The sequence below is a fragment of the Dermacentor albipictus genome, chromosome 9, assembly GCF_038994185.2.
Source record: "Dermacentor albipictus isolate Rhodes 1998 colony chromosome 9, USDA_Dalb.pri_finalv2, whole genome shotgun sequence".
NCBI classification, from domain to species: Eukaryota; Metazoa; Arthropoda; class Arachnida; order Ixodida; family Ixodidae; genus Dermacentor; species Dermacentor albipictus.
The window spans coordinates 94412181-94428443 of NC_091829.1; the positions used below are offsets into that span (position 1 = coordinate 94412181).

Here is a 16263-nt window from a genome sequence, read left to right on the forward strand (position 1 = left end):
GAAATGAACACACAGGGACCGTCTTTGTCAGCATGTTACTCAGCTCGATCACCTTTGCGAACACGTGGCCGCAGTTGTCTGACGGAGACACGTGAGCCGTCCATCTTCACACGAAGCACAGGTGGATTGTTAGCCGATTGCATAATGTAATGCCAAAGAGGCAGCGGAAAGCACGAGCCGGGTATAACGTATTGCCTTCAGCTAGTTCTCGTCGAATGCACGGAGTAAGTATACGAGCGTGCAGATGGAAATGTTTTAGCAGCTTTGCTTAACACGTCTGTTCTTAATCCTGTCCAATAGCGCATATACGAATATATGCTGCAAATCCATGATGTTGCACTGAAGCATCTCCTCTTTACCAAATTTTGCGGTTTAGGGAATTATATTGCAACATATTGCGGTGGTGCAATCAAAGATGTTCTCTTCCTGAGTAGCTCCCGTGCCGATTTGCCTCCGGATTTAATGAAATTTGGTTACTCGCGACAACTGTATATGCCTGCGCAAAAGCTCTACGAAGTGCGCCATTGAATGCATTCTGCAGCGAAGGAAGCGTTCGACCTCAGTTGCCAGATGGCTCTCGTCTCGTAGATGCGTGCTTTTGTTCTTGTTGCTTTCTTAATTTATCCTAGACAGTTATACTTACAAATATGCACCAACTAGCCAACCGAGGCTACCTCGCGTTCTTTTGAACCTGATAACAAAGGGAAAAAAACGTGCTTCTGTATTGTGCTTCAGCTTTGACAGGTGTCCATGTCCACATCGGTGCAGCCTTTCTAGATGTCCGATTTTGTGACATCAGTGATGAAGCCATCGGGGATCTTCCACGGAGGCTTTTCCAGTGTGATTGGAATTACACAGGAACCGTGTAATCTGCACAAGCAATAGCTAACCCAATTTTCGAAACGCTCTCGCACCACATTGACGGTTAAGGTAACGCTTTCGACGCCTTCGACCTCTGCATTAATTTCTGTATGCTGCTCAGGCCTTATACGTTTAAATTTAAAACGGCGCGAAATTTCGCATACCACGATTGGCCACGCCAGATAGACTCGTGTAACTTCTTCGAAGCCTAAAAGGAAGTTGTTATGCGGGAGCTCCAGTCTAAACATCTGAGATTATCAGTTTCCTCGGCAACCCCAGTACCGCCTAGAATGATTCTTGAATATAATTGCGAACGCAAAGCTCTACCGACTGGAGACAGCAGATTTTTAATTTAGGCCATCAATATTTGGAAAAAATTCAGATCGCCATATCTCCGCAAGCTCAAGTATCGACTTTACCGCTTTGTAACTTGGAAATGGAAAACAATGTCGCCATTTTTTTTTAAATGGCGCCTATTGAGACGTTTATACCAAACAGAAACAAATGTATTACATGTCGCTTCGAAATATACCAATAATTTACGAGTAGGAATTTCGCTATGCTCTCGTAAACATTGCAACTATTTTACGTTAGTTTACTATTTACAATTATATGCTTCAAGAGAACGAGTTTACAGAGCTGGGATATCTGTTTTTGGTGCAGAGTTGAAAAGTTGTAAGTTTTTCGTTTCAGATTCCTTCAGCGCTGGCGGTTCTCGCCAATTTTATTACAAACTGTAATGGCTTAAGGCGAAGCTTTAGCTTGGGATTTACTGTATGAATAAATCGGAACGGAGTAATTACTTTTATTTGCAACTACTGCACCGATTTTCATTGAGTTGTATTTCAAAGGAAAAGCTAAAGTCGACTTACTGTAAGAAGTATATATTTTAATTCATGCCACAAATGAGCTTAGAAAAATTATCAAAAAGTGCAAAATTAAAAAGAAATTCAGTTATCGAGTTTACAACTCCATAACTTTGCAAAATAACGTTATCAATTCGGTAAACTGCACCTAATAATATATCTGAAGCGGACAACGTTATTGTATCGTAGGCTGCTCTGAAATATTTCACTAATTTGTGAGATAGCCCTTGCGAAACCCTCGTAAACATTCTGAGAACTTAACGTAGGCTGTAAATTCATTTAACATACATCTTCACTTGAAATGCTCGAATATGTACAGCTCACAGAACTGCTATATGTGTTTGTGGTGCAGAATTACAGGTTTGTAAACTTCGTGCTTCTTTTTTTTTTACTTACCGATGATCTTTCCTTTATGTAAACATTTCTGACGCCCTAAATAAAATTTTTGCATCGTAAGTCAGTAGACTCCATCTTAATCTTCAAGTGCAACACACTTCATTCAAATCGGTTCGCGAGTTGTCTCAGAAAAGCATTTCTGCGTTTCGCGCCTATATGCTCCCAATACAGGCACATAATTTGTAGGCACCCAGAATATATGGAAGCTCAAAGAAAAGGTGGTAGACTGCGTCATATCCTCACACCGTCAGAGTCATAGCTATCTCTTTAGCGATTGGTTTTGACTTAGCCGGGGTGCCTGAACGCTCGAAGTTCCGCAAACGAATCAGAGGATCTGATTCGAGAAATTGATGTTAGATTTCGTCGTTATTCGAATACAACGGAATATTATAGCGTATTACGATTATTTTAGCCTTTGGACGATGTGTAGGGTTTATTGGCGCAAGGTGCATTTTGGCGCCATTGGCGCATTTTAGCCGTCCAGCCTCTAGAAACGCCCCATGAGTGTGCTGTCTGATGCGCTACGGTCCCATTTTTATTTATTTATTTATATTATATTTATTATATTATATTTATTATACTATATTATATTTATATTTATTTTTATTTTTTATTTATTTATGATACCCTCAAGGTACATAATTGTACATTGCAGAGGGGAGGGGCGAGAATACATTCCAAGAGTAAAAAATACAGGATTAGTTCAAGGAATTTCCAAGGAACAAAAGCAATATGAAAAAATGTAATGCATTCATAACAAATAACAGACTTACATAACATGAAAATACAGAAAGAATACACTTTAGCAAGCAGACCATGTTCACGAATAAGTACATAATTATGCCATTTGCCACCATACATTATTTTATGTTGATTAGTGCATTCTTAAAGCGAGTGGGGTCACTGATGCTTACTAATGATGTTGCTAGATTATTCCAGTCGACTGAATTCCTAGGAAGGAATGATTGTGAGCACGCGACGGTGTGATGACGGGGTACGTTAACTTTATGTAAGTGGTCACGACGAGCCGAATAATAAGGCGCAGGTTGGATCCAAAGAGGGCGAAGAGATGCGTTGTGGTAGTAGATTTTATGAAAAAGGGAAATGCGTGATTCTTTTCTGCGAAGAGATAATAATGGAATTTGAAGGGTACTCTTCATTAATTTAACACTAGCAGTGCGATGGCAGTTAGCGAAGATGAAACGAACCGAGCGATTTTGCACTGATTCAGTTTCGTTAATTAATGTGATCTGATGAGGATTCCACACGGATGAGGCATATTTTAATTGGGGGCGGACGTATGTCGTGTACAACAGCCAGTTTTAATAAAACTGGCGCAAGCGAAAAATTTCTTTCAAATATCCTAAAGAGCGGTTAGCTTTAGATATTACATACTGTACATGCTGCTTCCAAGAAAGATCGCTAGTTATATGAATGCCAAGATAACGCTGGCATGTAATGGATTGAAGGGGGCAGTCATTAAGGGCGTAGGTAGGGCAAGTTGTTAGAACGAGAAATCCGCATAGATTTGCATTTATTAATGTTGAGTTCCATGCACCAAGTGAGGCACCAGTTAGATATGTTATTTAAATCGGATTGAAGGGTAGCTATATCAGATGCATTAGTCACTTTTCGATATATAACACCGTCGTCAGCGAATAAACAAATTTGTGAGGAAATGTTATCAGGTAAATCGTTAATATATATTAAAAATAAAAGAGGACCAAGAACAGACCCTTGTGGAACACCGGATTCAACTGGAGCCGCGTGAGATGTGGAGTCATTAGTTACAACAAATTGGGAACGAGAAGAAAGGAACGATTGGATCCAGCTGAGTACTCTCGGGTCAATGTTGAGTGCGCTTAGTTTGTGTAGTAGCAGTACATGTTTCACGTTGTCAAAAGCTTTAGAAAAATCCAAAAATATGCAATCAGTCAAAAAACCGCTATCAAGATATACATGTAAGTCATTAGTGAAAGTTACCAGCTGAGTCTCACAAGAAAAAAATTTGCGAAAGCCATGCGGACTGTTAGAGAAAAAAATATTTTCAAGAACGTTGACGAGGTTAGAAAATATGATGTGCTCCTTAATTTTGCACGGTACTGAGGTAATCGATATGGGCCTGTAGTTAAAAGGATCTTGAGTTTCGCCAGATTTGTGGTTAGGAATAATCTTTGCTGTTTTCCAGTCATGAGGCAGGGATGAAGACAGGTATGATTGTGAAAAAATGCTCTCTAAGATGATAGAGGAATACTCACTAGTATTTTTTAGAAATTTCGTAGTGATTTCGTCTATTCCACGAGAAGACGTAAGTTTAAGAGTCTCTATTATTTTGTTTATGCCAGTAGAGTTAAAAATTACGGGATCCATAGGAACAAAATTGCAGCATGGTAGCTTTGGAAGGTCGCTATCATGTGCTGAAGGAGTGAAAGCTTTTATAAATGCATTATTTAAAATCGTAGCGCAGTGCTGCCGAGGTATAGGCTCACCGGAAGACATGCTAAGTGATATGATTTTCGATGCACTAGGCCTTACTAAATTCCAGAAGCTTCTTGGATTATTTATGAGCATGTTCGGAAGGGTATTATTGAAAAAACAAAATTTTGTATTCTTTATCGCGGATGAGTAGGCCGAGGCAGCTTCTTTGTAAGAAGACCATTTAGCCTGGCTTTCCATCCGCTTAGCTGTCCGAAAAAGACGTTTTTTTTTTCTGTTAGATAGGCGTTTCAAAGATTTAGTATACCATGAAGCATTGTTATTCGAAAAACCGCGCCTCTTCGGAATAAACTTGTTAACAAGATCGTGAATTTTTTCTTTGAATATATTCCAGTTAGTATCCAGTGAGCGCTCAGCAACTTTAGCAAGGTAATTATCAAGGAAAAGAGCAAGTTCGTAGTTGATAGCGGTGAAGTAGCCGTTTTTAAATTCACGAATGGTTTTAATACTGTTTTGGGACGGTAGAATTGCCAGGCTAATGAAAAAATGCAAGACGTCGTGATCGCTCAAGCCGGGTGAATGTGTAACCTTAGATATATCTGTTGATGATGTTAAAACAAGATCTAAAAGAGATGATGTGGTGTTCGTTACACGTGTAAGGGAAGTAACTACCTGAACCAAGTTGAAATTAGCACATATCTCTACAAAATGCTTCGATTCTGCGGAAGTTGTATTTAATAAAGGACACGTTCTTGACCAGAAAATATTCGGGAAGTTAAAATCGCCCTTAAGTAATATTGGCGCTCCGGAGAAGCTAACACTTATCTGGCACATGCAATCGTACATGCTATCGCAAAAAGTCGGGACTAATGATGGTGGTCGGTAACAAACACCAATCACAACCTTTTTGAAATTTACAGAAATGCAGCACCATACACATTCAATGTCACATGATATGGCTACAGGGAAACAGTCAAAGCATTCATTAACAGCAATTAAAACACCACCGCCTAGTGTGTTAGCGCGATCAGTACGGTAAATATTATACTTTTTATTACAGTAGAATAACTCAGAGTTTGTTACTTTACTCGTCAACCACGTTTCGGTTAATGCAATTATGTCAGCATCACAATCATGTATTAGGCTACAGAGATCATCTTTTTTAGGTAAGACCTCCATGCTGTGGTCGTGGTCCCATTTTTCGGGGTTTCGTGGTCCCATTAACCACGAAAGATGAACTTGCAATTTTTTTATCATTTTAATGAATTAAATTTCTAACACTCCTCCATGCATTTCCAAAAGCTTCGGATTTACAGAAAAGTCAATGTCACCCGAAAAGCGAAACATTGATAGCGATAGCGAAGTATCAGACAACTAAACAAAGTAAGGTTCGTAGTTTTATCGTTCATATAAATTGCAGTAAACACTCGCTGCTACTTAAGTTAATGAGCATGGTGTCGCACCCACGCCGGCAAACACGAACAGGTCTCGCTCGATGGCCGCGAACTCGCTGTCAGAACACTGTCGTGATGAAGAGCGCCGGCAGAAGGGAGCAAACGCTTCTTGCAGCTTCTCACTTCAAAGCGTCTCTGCAACTACAGATTACGCAACGTTCAAAACTAGCCATGTTGGAATATAGCGCCAGCACGGCGTTCCCATCTTTGCACACCACGTACCGCCGATTACCTCAAACAAAGAGCCCGTAGATGGGACGTATAAAGTACCGGTGTGCAGTATACGGGCGGCATGGAGGTGCGAGATGTGTAAGAAACGCAGAAAATAAGTGCCCACTGATGGCAGCACGTGGTATCACTTCGACACAAGCGTGTGACTTGACGGCGACACGCTAGCGCAACAAGAAGCCCCAATGCTTTTACAGCCGTTCGGGTAGTTCAACTGCTCGCCTCAGACAGGCTGAGATCACGTTGTCATAGTAGAATTCGATGCAGCGTTGTCGGACTCGAACACTATGTGTACCAGGAAAGCGCACACGTGGGTGTTTTATTTAGAAAACACGTTGCGCGGCTAGTTGGTGATGCACTTGAGAGCGCAGCTCGTAGCTGCCCGTTCCTGCGTACCTTCCACAGTGCTACGGAAATAAGCGTAGCGGTGGCGTCGTGAACTAAAGTATGCGACCACCAGTGGCGCTGTACAACAGGAAACGGAAACGGGGTTTTGCACCCGCTTTACCAGGTGTTCTGTGGCTTTACTGGGTTTCTGGCTGCTGCGCCAGCTGCGCCTCGATCGTGCTCCCGCCAGTTTGGTTGCTGTGTGGCAAACGTAGCGCCTATGTGTATATGTAGGCGTTACGTTTGCCACACAGCAACCAAACTGGCGGGAGCGCGATCGAAGCGCAGCAGAATACATGTAGCGCTGAGTCATATCGAGTTAAGGCACACTCTGAACTGACTTTTAAGGGCATCCCGAGCGGTTTTTCGTTTATTACACCGCCGTTACCCCGAGTTGTGCCGCCGCGCACCAGCTGTTGCATTTCGTGTAGGGCTACTGACAGAATGCGGTTTCCAGGTGGCACGATGGCCTCGACTGGAATAAACGCACATGACGCCAAAGATTGAGTAAGCCTGAAAATATTTTATTTGCATTTTACAAGTACAAACAGAAAGCACACGTCTACGCATCCACACAAACGCGGTTACATAGTCAAGAACATAATCAAGAAATGGCTCATTAATAAGGGTAGCACAAACGCACAAGAAAGAAGACCGAAGTTACAAAACGTACGGTCGGCTGCTAAGTATAATAATTTCCCTGTCACCGCGTGTCACTTTTATACAGCATCATTGCAGCACTACCAGGCAGGGTAGTTTGGCCGAAAGAACGCAACAGCTTACGGCCGTCAGCTGCATCTTCCTTACGGGTGTCATAATTATCCTAATCTCCGCATCAACGTCGTGCAATCTGAAACATATGTGCCAGCTTAATACATGTGTAGTGAAATTATGATAACCACTGCGTCTTATCAAACGTATTGGCTTTGCAAATGCGCATTACAGCTGACGGAACGACATACTGGTAAGTGAAGCACAAGAGAACAAGAACAAAAGGAGGGTACAACACTTGAAGAAATGAAGAATTAGTAGGCGTACAGCAAGCAAGCGATGACGGAGAACACACAATGATGCATCGGGTCTTCTGTGACATCGGTTTGCGTACTCACGGTGTTATGGAGATCAACGGCATAAAAACGTACCTTCAAGCGGACTCCCTCAACCTCCGCCGCATTCATTATGATAATCAACGCCTAAACAAAATGAGGCACTATTTTTTGCCAAGAGTAGACCTCTTTACAGCAAGTCAATGTAATGACTCGCAGACGAAACCAGCATGCTTTCGAAAATGTTTTACCGGTTTTACCGCCGCAGTATTCGAACGCCAACGGCCAGGAAACACATCGATACCAATAGGCTGTCGGCTGCCGGTGGTTAATCAAGTACAAAAACCTTGACGCTATGACTAAAAAGCAGCTTCAACAATCAAATTTAAAAAAATCAACTGCCTATTTGCCTGAGGTATCAAAACAACCTTAGACGCCTCGATTGTTTATGTCAATGGTTTGTGTAAAGTAAAAAATTCAGCATGTTCAGCGCCCCTAGCAGAGAAAGCACAAATTAAAGTATTCGACCAAATTACAGTAGCTCCACTTGCGCGCTTACGCTGAAACGCGCCTCGATTGGTTTTTCGCCCTCTGTGGCCATTTGTTGAACTTGAGAGTGTACGGGGCCTGAGTGAACGAGCACAGCGAAGGATTAAATAGCGAAGGCGGAACGCAGCGGCAGATGAAAGACGGCGATAGCTAAGAGAAAGCGAGGAGGAAAGTGGCGGAGGAAGTTATGGCGAAAGCGTGAGAAGTAGTGTTCCTGTATATGCTCCCGCAGGGAGCAGAGTTGCGCATAACTTTTCCGGCGCCGCTCGCACCGCTACTGGCCGAGCGCGAAAAATGACGTCAAATGATACGCGCCGCTGCGAAGCCAACTTTACGGGCGCATCGCCGACTCATACGAACTCGTCGTTTCCGCCAGTGCCATCGCCATTGCAATCAGAAAACCGTCGATCGTGCGTTCAGAGGCGCAGCTGCGGGTTTCAGGTACAGTATTCGACGATGTGAAGTCAAGGACCTTGGTGAAGTGATACTATAGATGTCCTGTGGTGATACGAAACACATCGTACTGGCACTTGTATTTCAGTATGACGGGGTGCAGCGCACCATACTGCACAAACCGCACGGAAGGCGGTAAAGCGCTCTACGCGGTGCCAGTGGAACAAAACTTGTCCAATTAAACATGCTGGAAATCTACGTTTTGCTTTGGTGAATGCTGTTTCCTGTGGGCGGGAGTGGAGTGAATGCACTGTTGAATGACGTAAAATTTCCTTGCCTCTGATGCGATAGGTCACAAAGCTTTGTAACTTGGCTTTTTGGCCAAAGCCTGCTTCAATGATTTCATTGACTTGATACAGTGTCTTCAACTACTGGCTCTTCTCTGAGTGGTGAGAGATCAAGAAAAATGTGTTGCCATATTACAGTCTGCACTGTGTGAATAATTACTCTGCAAGTTTGCCATCTTGATGTGATTAGTGCAATAAAAATATCCTGTTGTTACTCTTAATAGCTTGTTGCCTTTCCAGTTTCTTTGAATTCTGCCCCCACGGTTCCAAGAACCAGCACACTTGGCCTGCTTCCAGCAGCCGTTCATGCATTCCCTTGTATGAAATAAATTTGATCTAGAAGCTCTTGCATCTTGCATCTTGAATCTTTTTCTACTTGCAGATTTGCTGCTACAAAATACCTGATTAGTCTGTGGTATGAATTAATCGTAAAAGTAAGCTTTGCTTAAAATGTGCGCATGTGAACATTTGAAATGCGCTTGAATCTGTGTCTGCATCGCATGTATCGAAAACGTGCAGCTGTTGTGAACGATGGTTAGTGATAAATGACGTTCTGTTAACGGTCACTGACATAACTGCAGGCACGATAGCTCTCTTGGCAATGGTCATTAATCGGCTGGTTTCGGCAGCCAAGATGCGCTTAGTGTCCACCTTACGTGTGTGAAGTTTTCTTTAAACACTCTTTAAAACATTTCTTGCCTTCTGACCATGATAAGACAACTTCATATGCATGCTGAAAATCATTGCACCGCTTTTTGTGGCGACGTACTGCGCGTTTGCGAGCGAACTTTGGAGCTGTTCGAGCCACGGGAGTATTTTATTTTGGGGAATCGAAGGCGGTCCTACCCCCTATTTGTACGTGCGTGCGTGTGTTTGTATATGCGTGTTTACATAGGTACATACAAAGTTTCGGTTGGTTGGAAGCCCACCCCCTCCGGCTGCATGAATGACTCGTTCGAGCGTAGCCTGCATTAAGAAGTGCCCTTTGCTAAGCGCCTGCGAACAATTGGGGCTTGTAGCTCGCGACCACTAGAGAAAAAGGCGGAACACCGCGCGGCATTTGGCTCCTGCGCGCGCGAGGAGTGGCTTCGCTGCAGAGCTGGAGCACGACGGCGGACCTATGCGCAACTCTGCTCCCTGCGGGAGCATATACAGGAACACTAGTGAGAAGAAAAGCGTAGCGCCGCGCAAGACGGGCTTTGCGGCGCCAACCGTTACGAGATGGCGCCAGAGTAGCACGCTGTCGTCTGTTCGCCGATGCCATGCGGCGAGCGCGTCAATCGATACCATATACGGAAACAAAGCGCTGCACGAGTGGAAGTCTGCCTGCGGAGGCTGCTGTGAATCGCGCCGCTGTGAATCGCGCCCATGCGTCACCCACGCGCTGCCTCTCGCGATCTCCCGATTAGCGAGGCAGTCGCGCCTCTCTTCACTCCGTTTGCTGTGTGCCGCACGAGACAAATTTTCTGCTGCTGCCAATATTTCGCGAAATAAAAACACGTATGCCGCTTAGCCCAAATTTCGCCTTATTAAGTATCGTATTCCTCGATTATTTTTTTCTTAAGAATGTAATCGAGCACTAATCCATCGCTGGATTACTGGATCCAGCGCTAATCCAGTTCAAAAGCACCCGTCCAATCATGTTTCTCTGTGTCCTCGTTAAAAAAAGTAGCGCTGGATCACTTCATTAGGAAGAAAATGTTTGATTAAGCAGCCTTGTTTTTTTTAGACAACATGGCTTCCATATGGTAGCTGAAATGTCTAAAATTTGTTAACCACACTTTTTTGGTCGGTGTCTTCTTTCCCTGCTGACATGTTAGGAGTGTTTGTAAGAGGAGCTACTAGCCAATTGCAATGTTAGACATGTGATAAGCGTCGGCGGCCGGCGAATGAAATGTGGAACTTACTAAAGAAAAGCCTTGTGATACCGTTCCAGATTGTTTGCCGCCACTTTGGCGCTTTTTGCTTCTTTTCCAACTTTTGCTTTCCGAATTATGGGAGTATTCGATTCGATATTCAAAGCTCGTATTTCTTCAGTGTTCGAGCTCGAGTAAAAAGTTTTGCTGCTAAAGCACTTTCAGTTCTGGCCAAAACATCTGTTTCGCCTGAAGGGAGAATCGTTGATAGGAACAGCAATGCATTACAATATTCCACGAAGCAAGTCTTGCATTTTATGGGCAGTATATACAGCGGTAGACGTTCGCTTACTAACTGAACACGAGTGGTGTCACGCGTCCAAAGGCACACGTGAACAACAGCGCGCTCGATAACCGCGAGCACTCGCACTCCCAACGCTGGCCTAACGTGAAGAACCTGCAAGGAAGAGCGCGCGTGTTTGTACCGAAGTGAACGTTCCATGCTGCCGCTCCTCGGAAACTCGACAGATCAAGTCGTCTCCAACACTAGGCGCGCGAGAAGGCAGCGGAATTATGGCACAAGCTTGCTCGCCTTAGCTGCTTGCGTTCGCAGTCACAGTAGATCACGTTACTTCTGTTACGTTTCGCCTACGACGCGCGGTAAAGCCAGCGCGGATGCAACGTACGCCGGAGCTTCGTTCCAAGCGGCGGACATTTTGGCCCGTTCGGAGCGGCCGCGAGCGCGCCCCGCCGAGCGCGTCCCGGCATGTTCAGTGCCACGTGTCTTTGTGTGTGCGTGTGTGTGTGTGTGCCCACGCTTGTCAAAGCGCGGCAGCCGGGGAAAGGAGCTCCCCCAGTGTGAAGCGAGGAGGTCTGTCCGGCGCCGGCCCGGCTGATGCGTCACCTCCTTGTCCCAACGTGTCTATCAGTCCGTCCGTCGCCGCTGTCACGTGGTGTCGTCCCATGACCTTCCCTCTTGCTCTCAACTCCGAGAGTATAAGAGCAGCTGCCCCCGGACGCCTGGAGAGAGGCTCCGATTTCTGCTGTTGAGTAACGTGCTCTCCCGTCTCTCTACTTCGGTCGACCTGACCGCCCGCTCTTTGCGATGCTAGAATAAACAAGTTGTTCTGTTAGCAGTCGCCTCATGCTTTGCTGGGACCTTCGGATGCTTCCAGTGTGCCCCAGGCCGCCAGGCCTACGCTACCCTTGGGGCTTGCGACCCAGTTGCAATAACGGGCGTCAGCACTGAGGTTCCAACAGCCGGTGCCATCGGTGCGGATCAAACACTTCCAACTTCTCCAAGCGGCTGGGCGGGCAGGCTGGCTGCGCATGCGCCGTCGCACCCGGGACAGCACGGCGACGGCGCAAGCGCATCTCTAGTGTGGTTCTACGGGCAAAAGTGTATGGAACAGGGGATTTCGCGACAAATGCAATCCGCTTCTCCGCCTATGAATGTAACTTGAAATGGAGGACTGCTGGCCCAAACTTCGCTATGCAAACTTTCTATTGCGCTCAATTTCGCTGTTGAGCGCCTGAATTACGAACGAAATAAGTTTTCCGGTGAGCCTGTGGTCCGTGTACTTTTGTTCTCGAGCGTGCGTGTGACTTGCTACTGCAAATTAAAAAACAACGCGTGTTCCCTATGGCTTCCTCACGCAGCGTGCGCCACCGTCCAGAGCCAGCGAGCGTCGAACGCGGCAGCAGCGGCGAAAGCGTGAGACCGGCAGCGGCGAGGGCGCGGACCGCAGTCTTTCGGGTCACGAGACGTCACGCAAGGAAGAGCACGGGGCTGCCGCATCGACAAGCCAGCGCCTCAGCATAGTACAAAAAGCTCTAAGCGGTACGAGCTTCCGTACTTCAAAAAAGTAACATGTACTGGTGCGGTATACAGGGGGGAAAAAACGCAAGAATTTCATACCGCAGCGACCCTGCGGACGAAACATTAGTGGGGATATCCTCGAATTTCCATCAGGGGCCCGCGGATATCCGTAACTTGCTAACTTGCGCACATCTCCCCGAACGTGACCGTCTGTTTGCGTCCATTTCCATTATTTAACACGATCTGCACTCAATGCGTTCCTGTGGGAAACGCTGTCACGCTGATAAACATATGTCTATCATGACCTGCAATTAGAGAAATTGCAGCGATAAATAATGCAAATGTACGTAAGATATACTACGAATATTATTTGGAGACAAGTCCCACATGGGTAGCCTCTGTAGGTTGGATTAGAGACGTAATGGCGTCTAAAAAACCCGGAAGGATTCGGGGGAAAAGACGCTTTTTTTCTCCCGTTTTTTTTTTCAGCACAGAGATGGTGAAAAGAAAACGTTACAATTTCTACATACATTTATATTTGCCATTCTCGGCTGTGCAGCCAGCGTATGGTTCTAGAAGCTGCGACCTCAAGAAAATGGCAGCACAGTTCTGAAGTGTCTTCGTTATTAGCTCTCAGTCCCGCGACAAAAGCATGGCGTAGCTTCAAAAGTAGCCGAATACAGGACGCCCTCTGGGTTTTGGTTCGGGACTGGAGTCTGGGACTTCGCGAAGCACGTGGGGGCGTCTACTTTGCTGTAAGGCCCTTGCATTAGTCAGGCGCGGTCACTTGCAGCGCCTAGGCTGTTTCAGATAGATTGGCCATCTACCAGTTGTGAACGAAACTGGTCTTTGTTCGGAAATATTCGTCACAACCTTCACGACAGGCTCATAAACGTGTTCGAAAGCTTGTCAACTTACAAATTTCAATATCGAAGCAGCCGCAATGGAGTCTAATGCGAGTGCTTCCAGCAAGAGCGACGCGGACGCTGAGTAACATTTTTTCTCAGTTATCAGATTAGCGATCTTTCGAAAAAGAGAACAAGGCGTTCATTCCATTTTCTACGCGTTATCTAGGTATCTAGGTGATTACCGTATGTACTTAACAGGAAGCTTTAGGTCGGGCCCAACTCAGATACGGCCTATTCAAATGTAAAACGCAAGAAACGCTTTTCTAAGATAACCTCAGCACCGATTTTAATGAAATTTGTTGCGTTTGAGCGAGAAAGCTAAATTATAGTGACTGTTGGAAGCGTGATTTCGATTAGGGGCGTAAATTTTGTTAAAGAAATTTTAAAGTATTTGCAAGTTCGAAAAAAAAAATAGACGCACGAAATCTATATATTAATAGCTCTGCATCAAGAACAGATATCGCGGTTCTATAAACGACATCCATTAGATCATTCAAAGCGGACAAATTCGATATGCCAATTTGTGTCTTACGTGAATTTGTTACGTTTTGTAGAACGGTTCTGAAAAAGCTGTATTTCAATACTATAGATTTTTTTTATTAATGTGTAACATATCAGTTTTGCCTACTTTAGATGTACTATCAGGTGCAAATAATGGAATTGTGATATAATTTTTCTCTGCTGGCTTAGAGCTGCAAACTTGATTGTTTCTTTTTCTGAACATTTTCGGTATTTGGCGATTTTTAATAAAGGATTGACTACCTAAATCAAGAATTTCAAACAAACAGTCAGTAGATTTCAAGTTTTTCTTTTAAATGCAACAAACTTCGTCAAATTCAGTGCAGTGGGTGCCGAGAAAAACGAATTCTCCTTTTACATGTATTTAGATTAGTAGCACCCGAGCTAAAGCTTCCTCTTAAGGGTCATTATTTTTACTGCTCGCATAATAAGTATAACCTATTTATCACTGGAGTTACAATTTTTCTCAATTTCCTGAAACAAAAAAACGAAAGTTTTCTTTCTCCCGATCATAATTGCTGGATATTTTGCACCCCTATGTTGCAACACTAAGGACGTCATTTTCACACTGTAGAAATTCGCACGTGAGGCTTGGATAGTAGCCCCTTTGTGTGTGTGTGTGTGTGTGTGTGTGTGTGTGTGTGTGTGTGTGTGTGCGTGTGCGTCATGCCGACCAAATGACCCAAGTTGTCTAACAGCTTAGACCGCTGGGTATGTACTGGTGGTTGTGATCCTGTCGTGTGGTCACTTCATCGCAGTCACTCCAACTTAGTCATCCGACTCTCGTCTTGCTTCGTCGTCACGCATTCGTCAACGTTCCGCTCTCATGACGCCGTCATTGTCATTCTGTCTCCGTCATTCCTGGTCTGTCGTCCGGCACTCTCCTGCCATCGTCGTCCAACCTTTCGTGCCGACCAAGAGAACGAAGTTGTCAAATAGCTTGGGTCATTAGGTATGTGCTGGTGCTTGTGAAGCCGTGGTCGTTACAGTTGAGTCATCCAGCTTCCGTCACGCTTCCCTCGTCGAGCCATGACCGCCATGCTGTCTTCACGCAGTCGTCATGCATTCGTTACCACACCACTGGCCTGATGCTGTCGTGGTAGTTACACTCGTCATTCCAGCTACGTCATCTGACTCACTTTCATCGTGCGGTCATCATCGCGCCTTTCACGCCGCACCAGTTAACAAAGTTGTGTAATAGCTTGGGCAAGTAGATTCGTGCTCGTGGTCGTGATGCCGTCGCGGTTGGCCCGTCGTCGCCATTCCAGCTTCTTCATCCGACCCTCGCCATGATGTCGTCTTCACGCAGTCGATATGCATTCTTTGCCGTACCATGGGCGTGATGTCATAGATTTTCTATCTTTGTCATTCCATCTTCGTCGCCCGACTCTCGTCGTGCCGTCGTCCCCGCACTGTCATCGTCATTGCTACATTGCGCTGACGACGTCCAAAAAAACATGGACGCTTAAGCTTCGCCTTTAACAGCGGAACGCGCTAGCATTCAGAGATCCCTGACTGTTTCTCACGCTTCCCGGCAATTGCAGCGTATGTAACCGTAATGTTTAACGTGAAACGCTTGCCGCGAACGCTATGCAAGAAGGCAATCTTTGTGGTAGAAACACGGCCTCATGCGCGGGTAGCGATGCGGCGGAGCCGAGCGCCAGTGGATTGCAAGGAACCGGGCGCGCTCAATATGGTGGACGCCGCAGCCGGTCTGTGAACGCCGCGGCCGGTTTGTGTGTGTGGTTTTTCTTTAGTTTTCGTGTCACAGAATTATGTTCTCTCGTATATTCAAATTACAGTCCGAGAGCTATCACGTCTGCAGGTTGTGTGCAAGTCGTGGTTTACGATTTTTGTGTGCATTTTAGTTTCAGGAATTAGTTCAGTCAATCCCTTGCGTATACTTTCCTTCCAATTGCTTGGCTGGCTATACGTGGTAAGAAAATCCTTTTGACGAAGCGACGTCCATCGACGCCGATGCGGGGCGCCGGACACCGACGCCGTATTTTCTGCGACACGGGCTCCTTAACACTATCGCGTTAAAACGACTGTTCGTGATGAGGGTAACAGACATCGCGAAATTGACGAATGCAGATGATCAACAGAACACGAACGCTAGGCTATCGCTCTTGTTTATTCTTGTTCCTTATTAGGGTAAAAGGCTTACGTGGCTCGTTGCACTGGCTCATACCCGAAAA

The 16263-nt window shown here is 45.3% G+C and overlaps 2 protein-coding genes across 3 annotated transcripts in view; one reads left to right on the forward strand and one right to left on the reverse strand.

The window, feature by feature from the left end:
- LOC139049501 (uncharacterized) overlaps positions 1–16263 on the reverse strand; it is a 125135-nt gene that overhangs the window by 87700 nt on the left and 21172 nt on the right. The gene's annotated exons all lie outside the window — the stretch shown is intronic.
- LOC139049502 (MIF4G domain-containing protein B-like) overlaps positions 1–16263 on the forward strand; it is a 51919-nt gene that overhangs the window by 18519 nt on the left and 17137 nt on the right. Inside the window, exon 3 of the mRNA XM_070525022.1 lies at positions 12479–12659. Coding sequence (XP_070381123.1) covers positions 12479–12659 — 181 coding nt within the window. The remainder of the gene's footprint in view (positions 1–12478; positions 12660–16263) is intronic.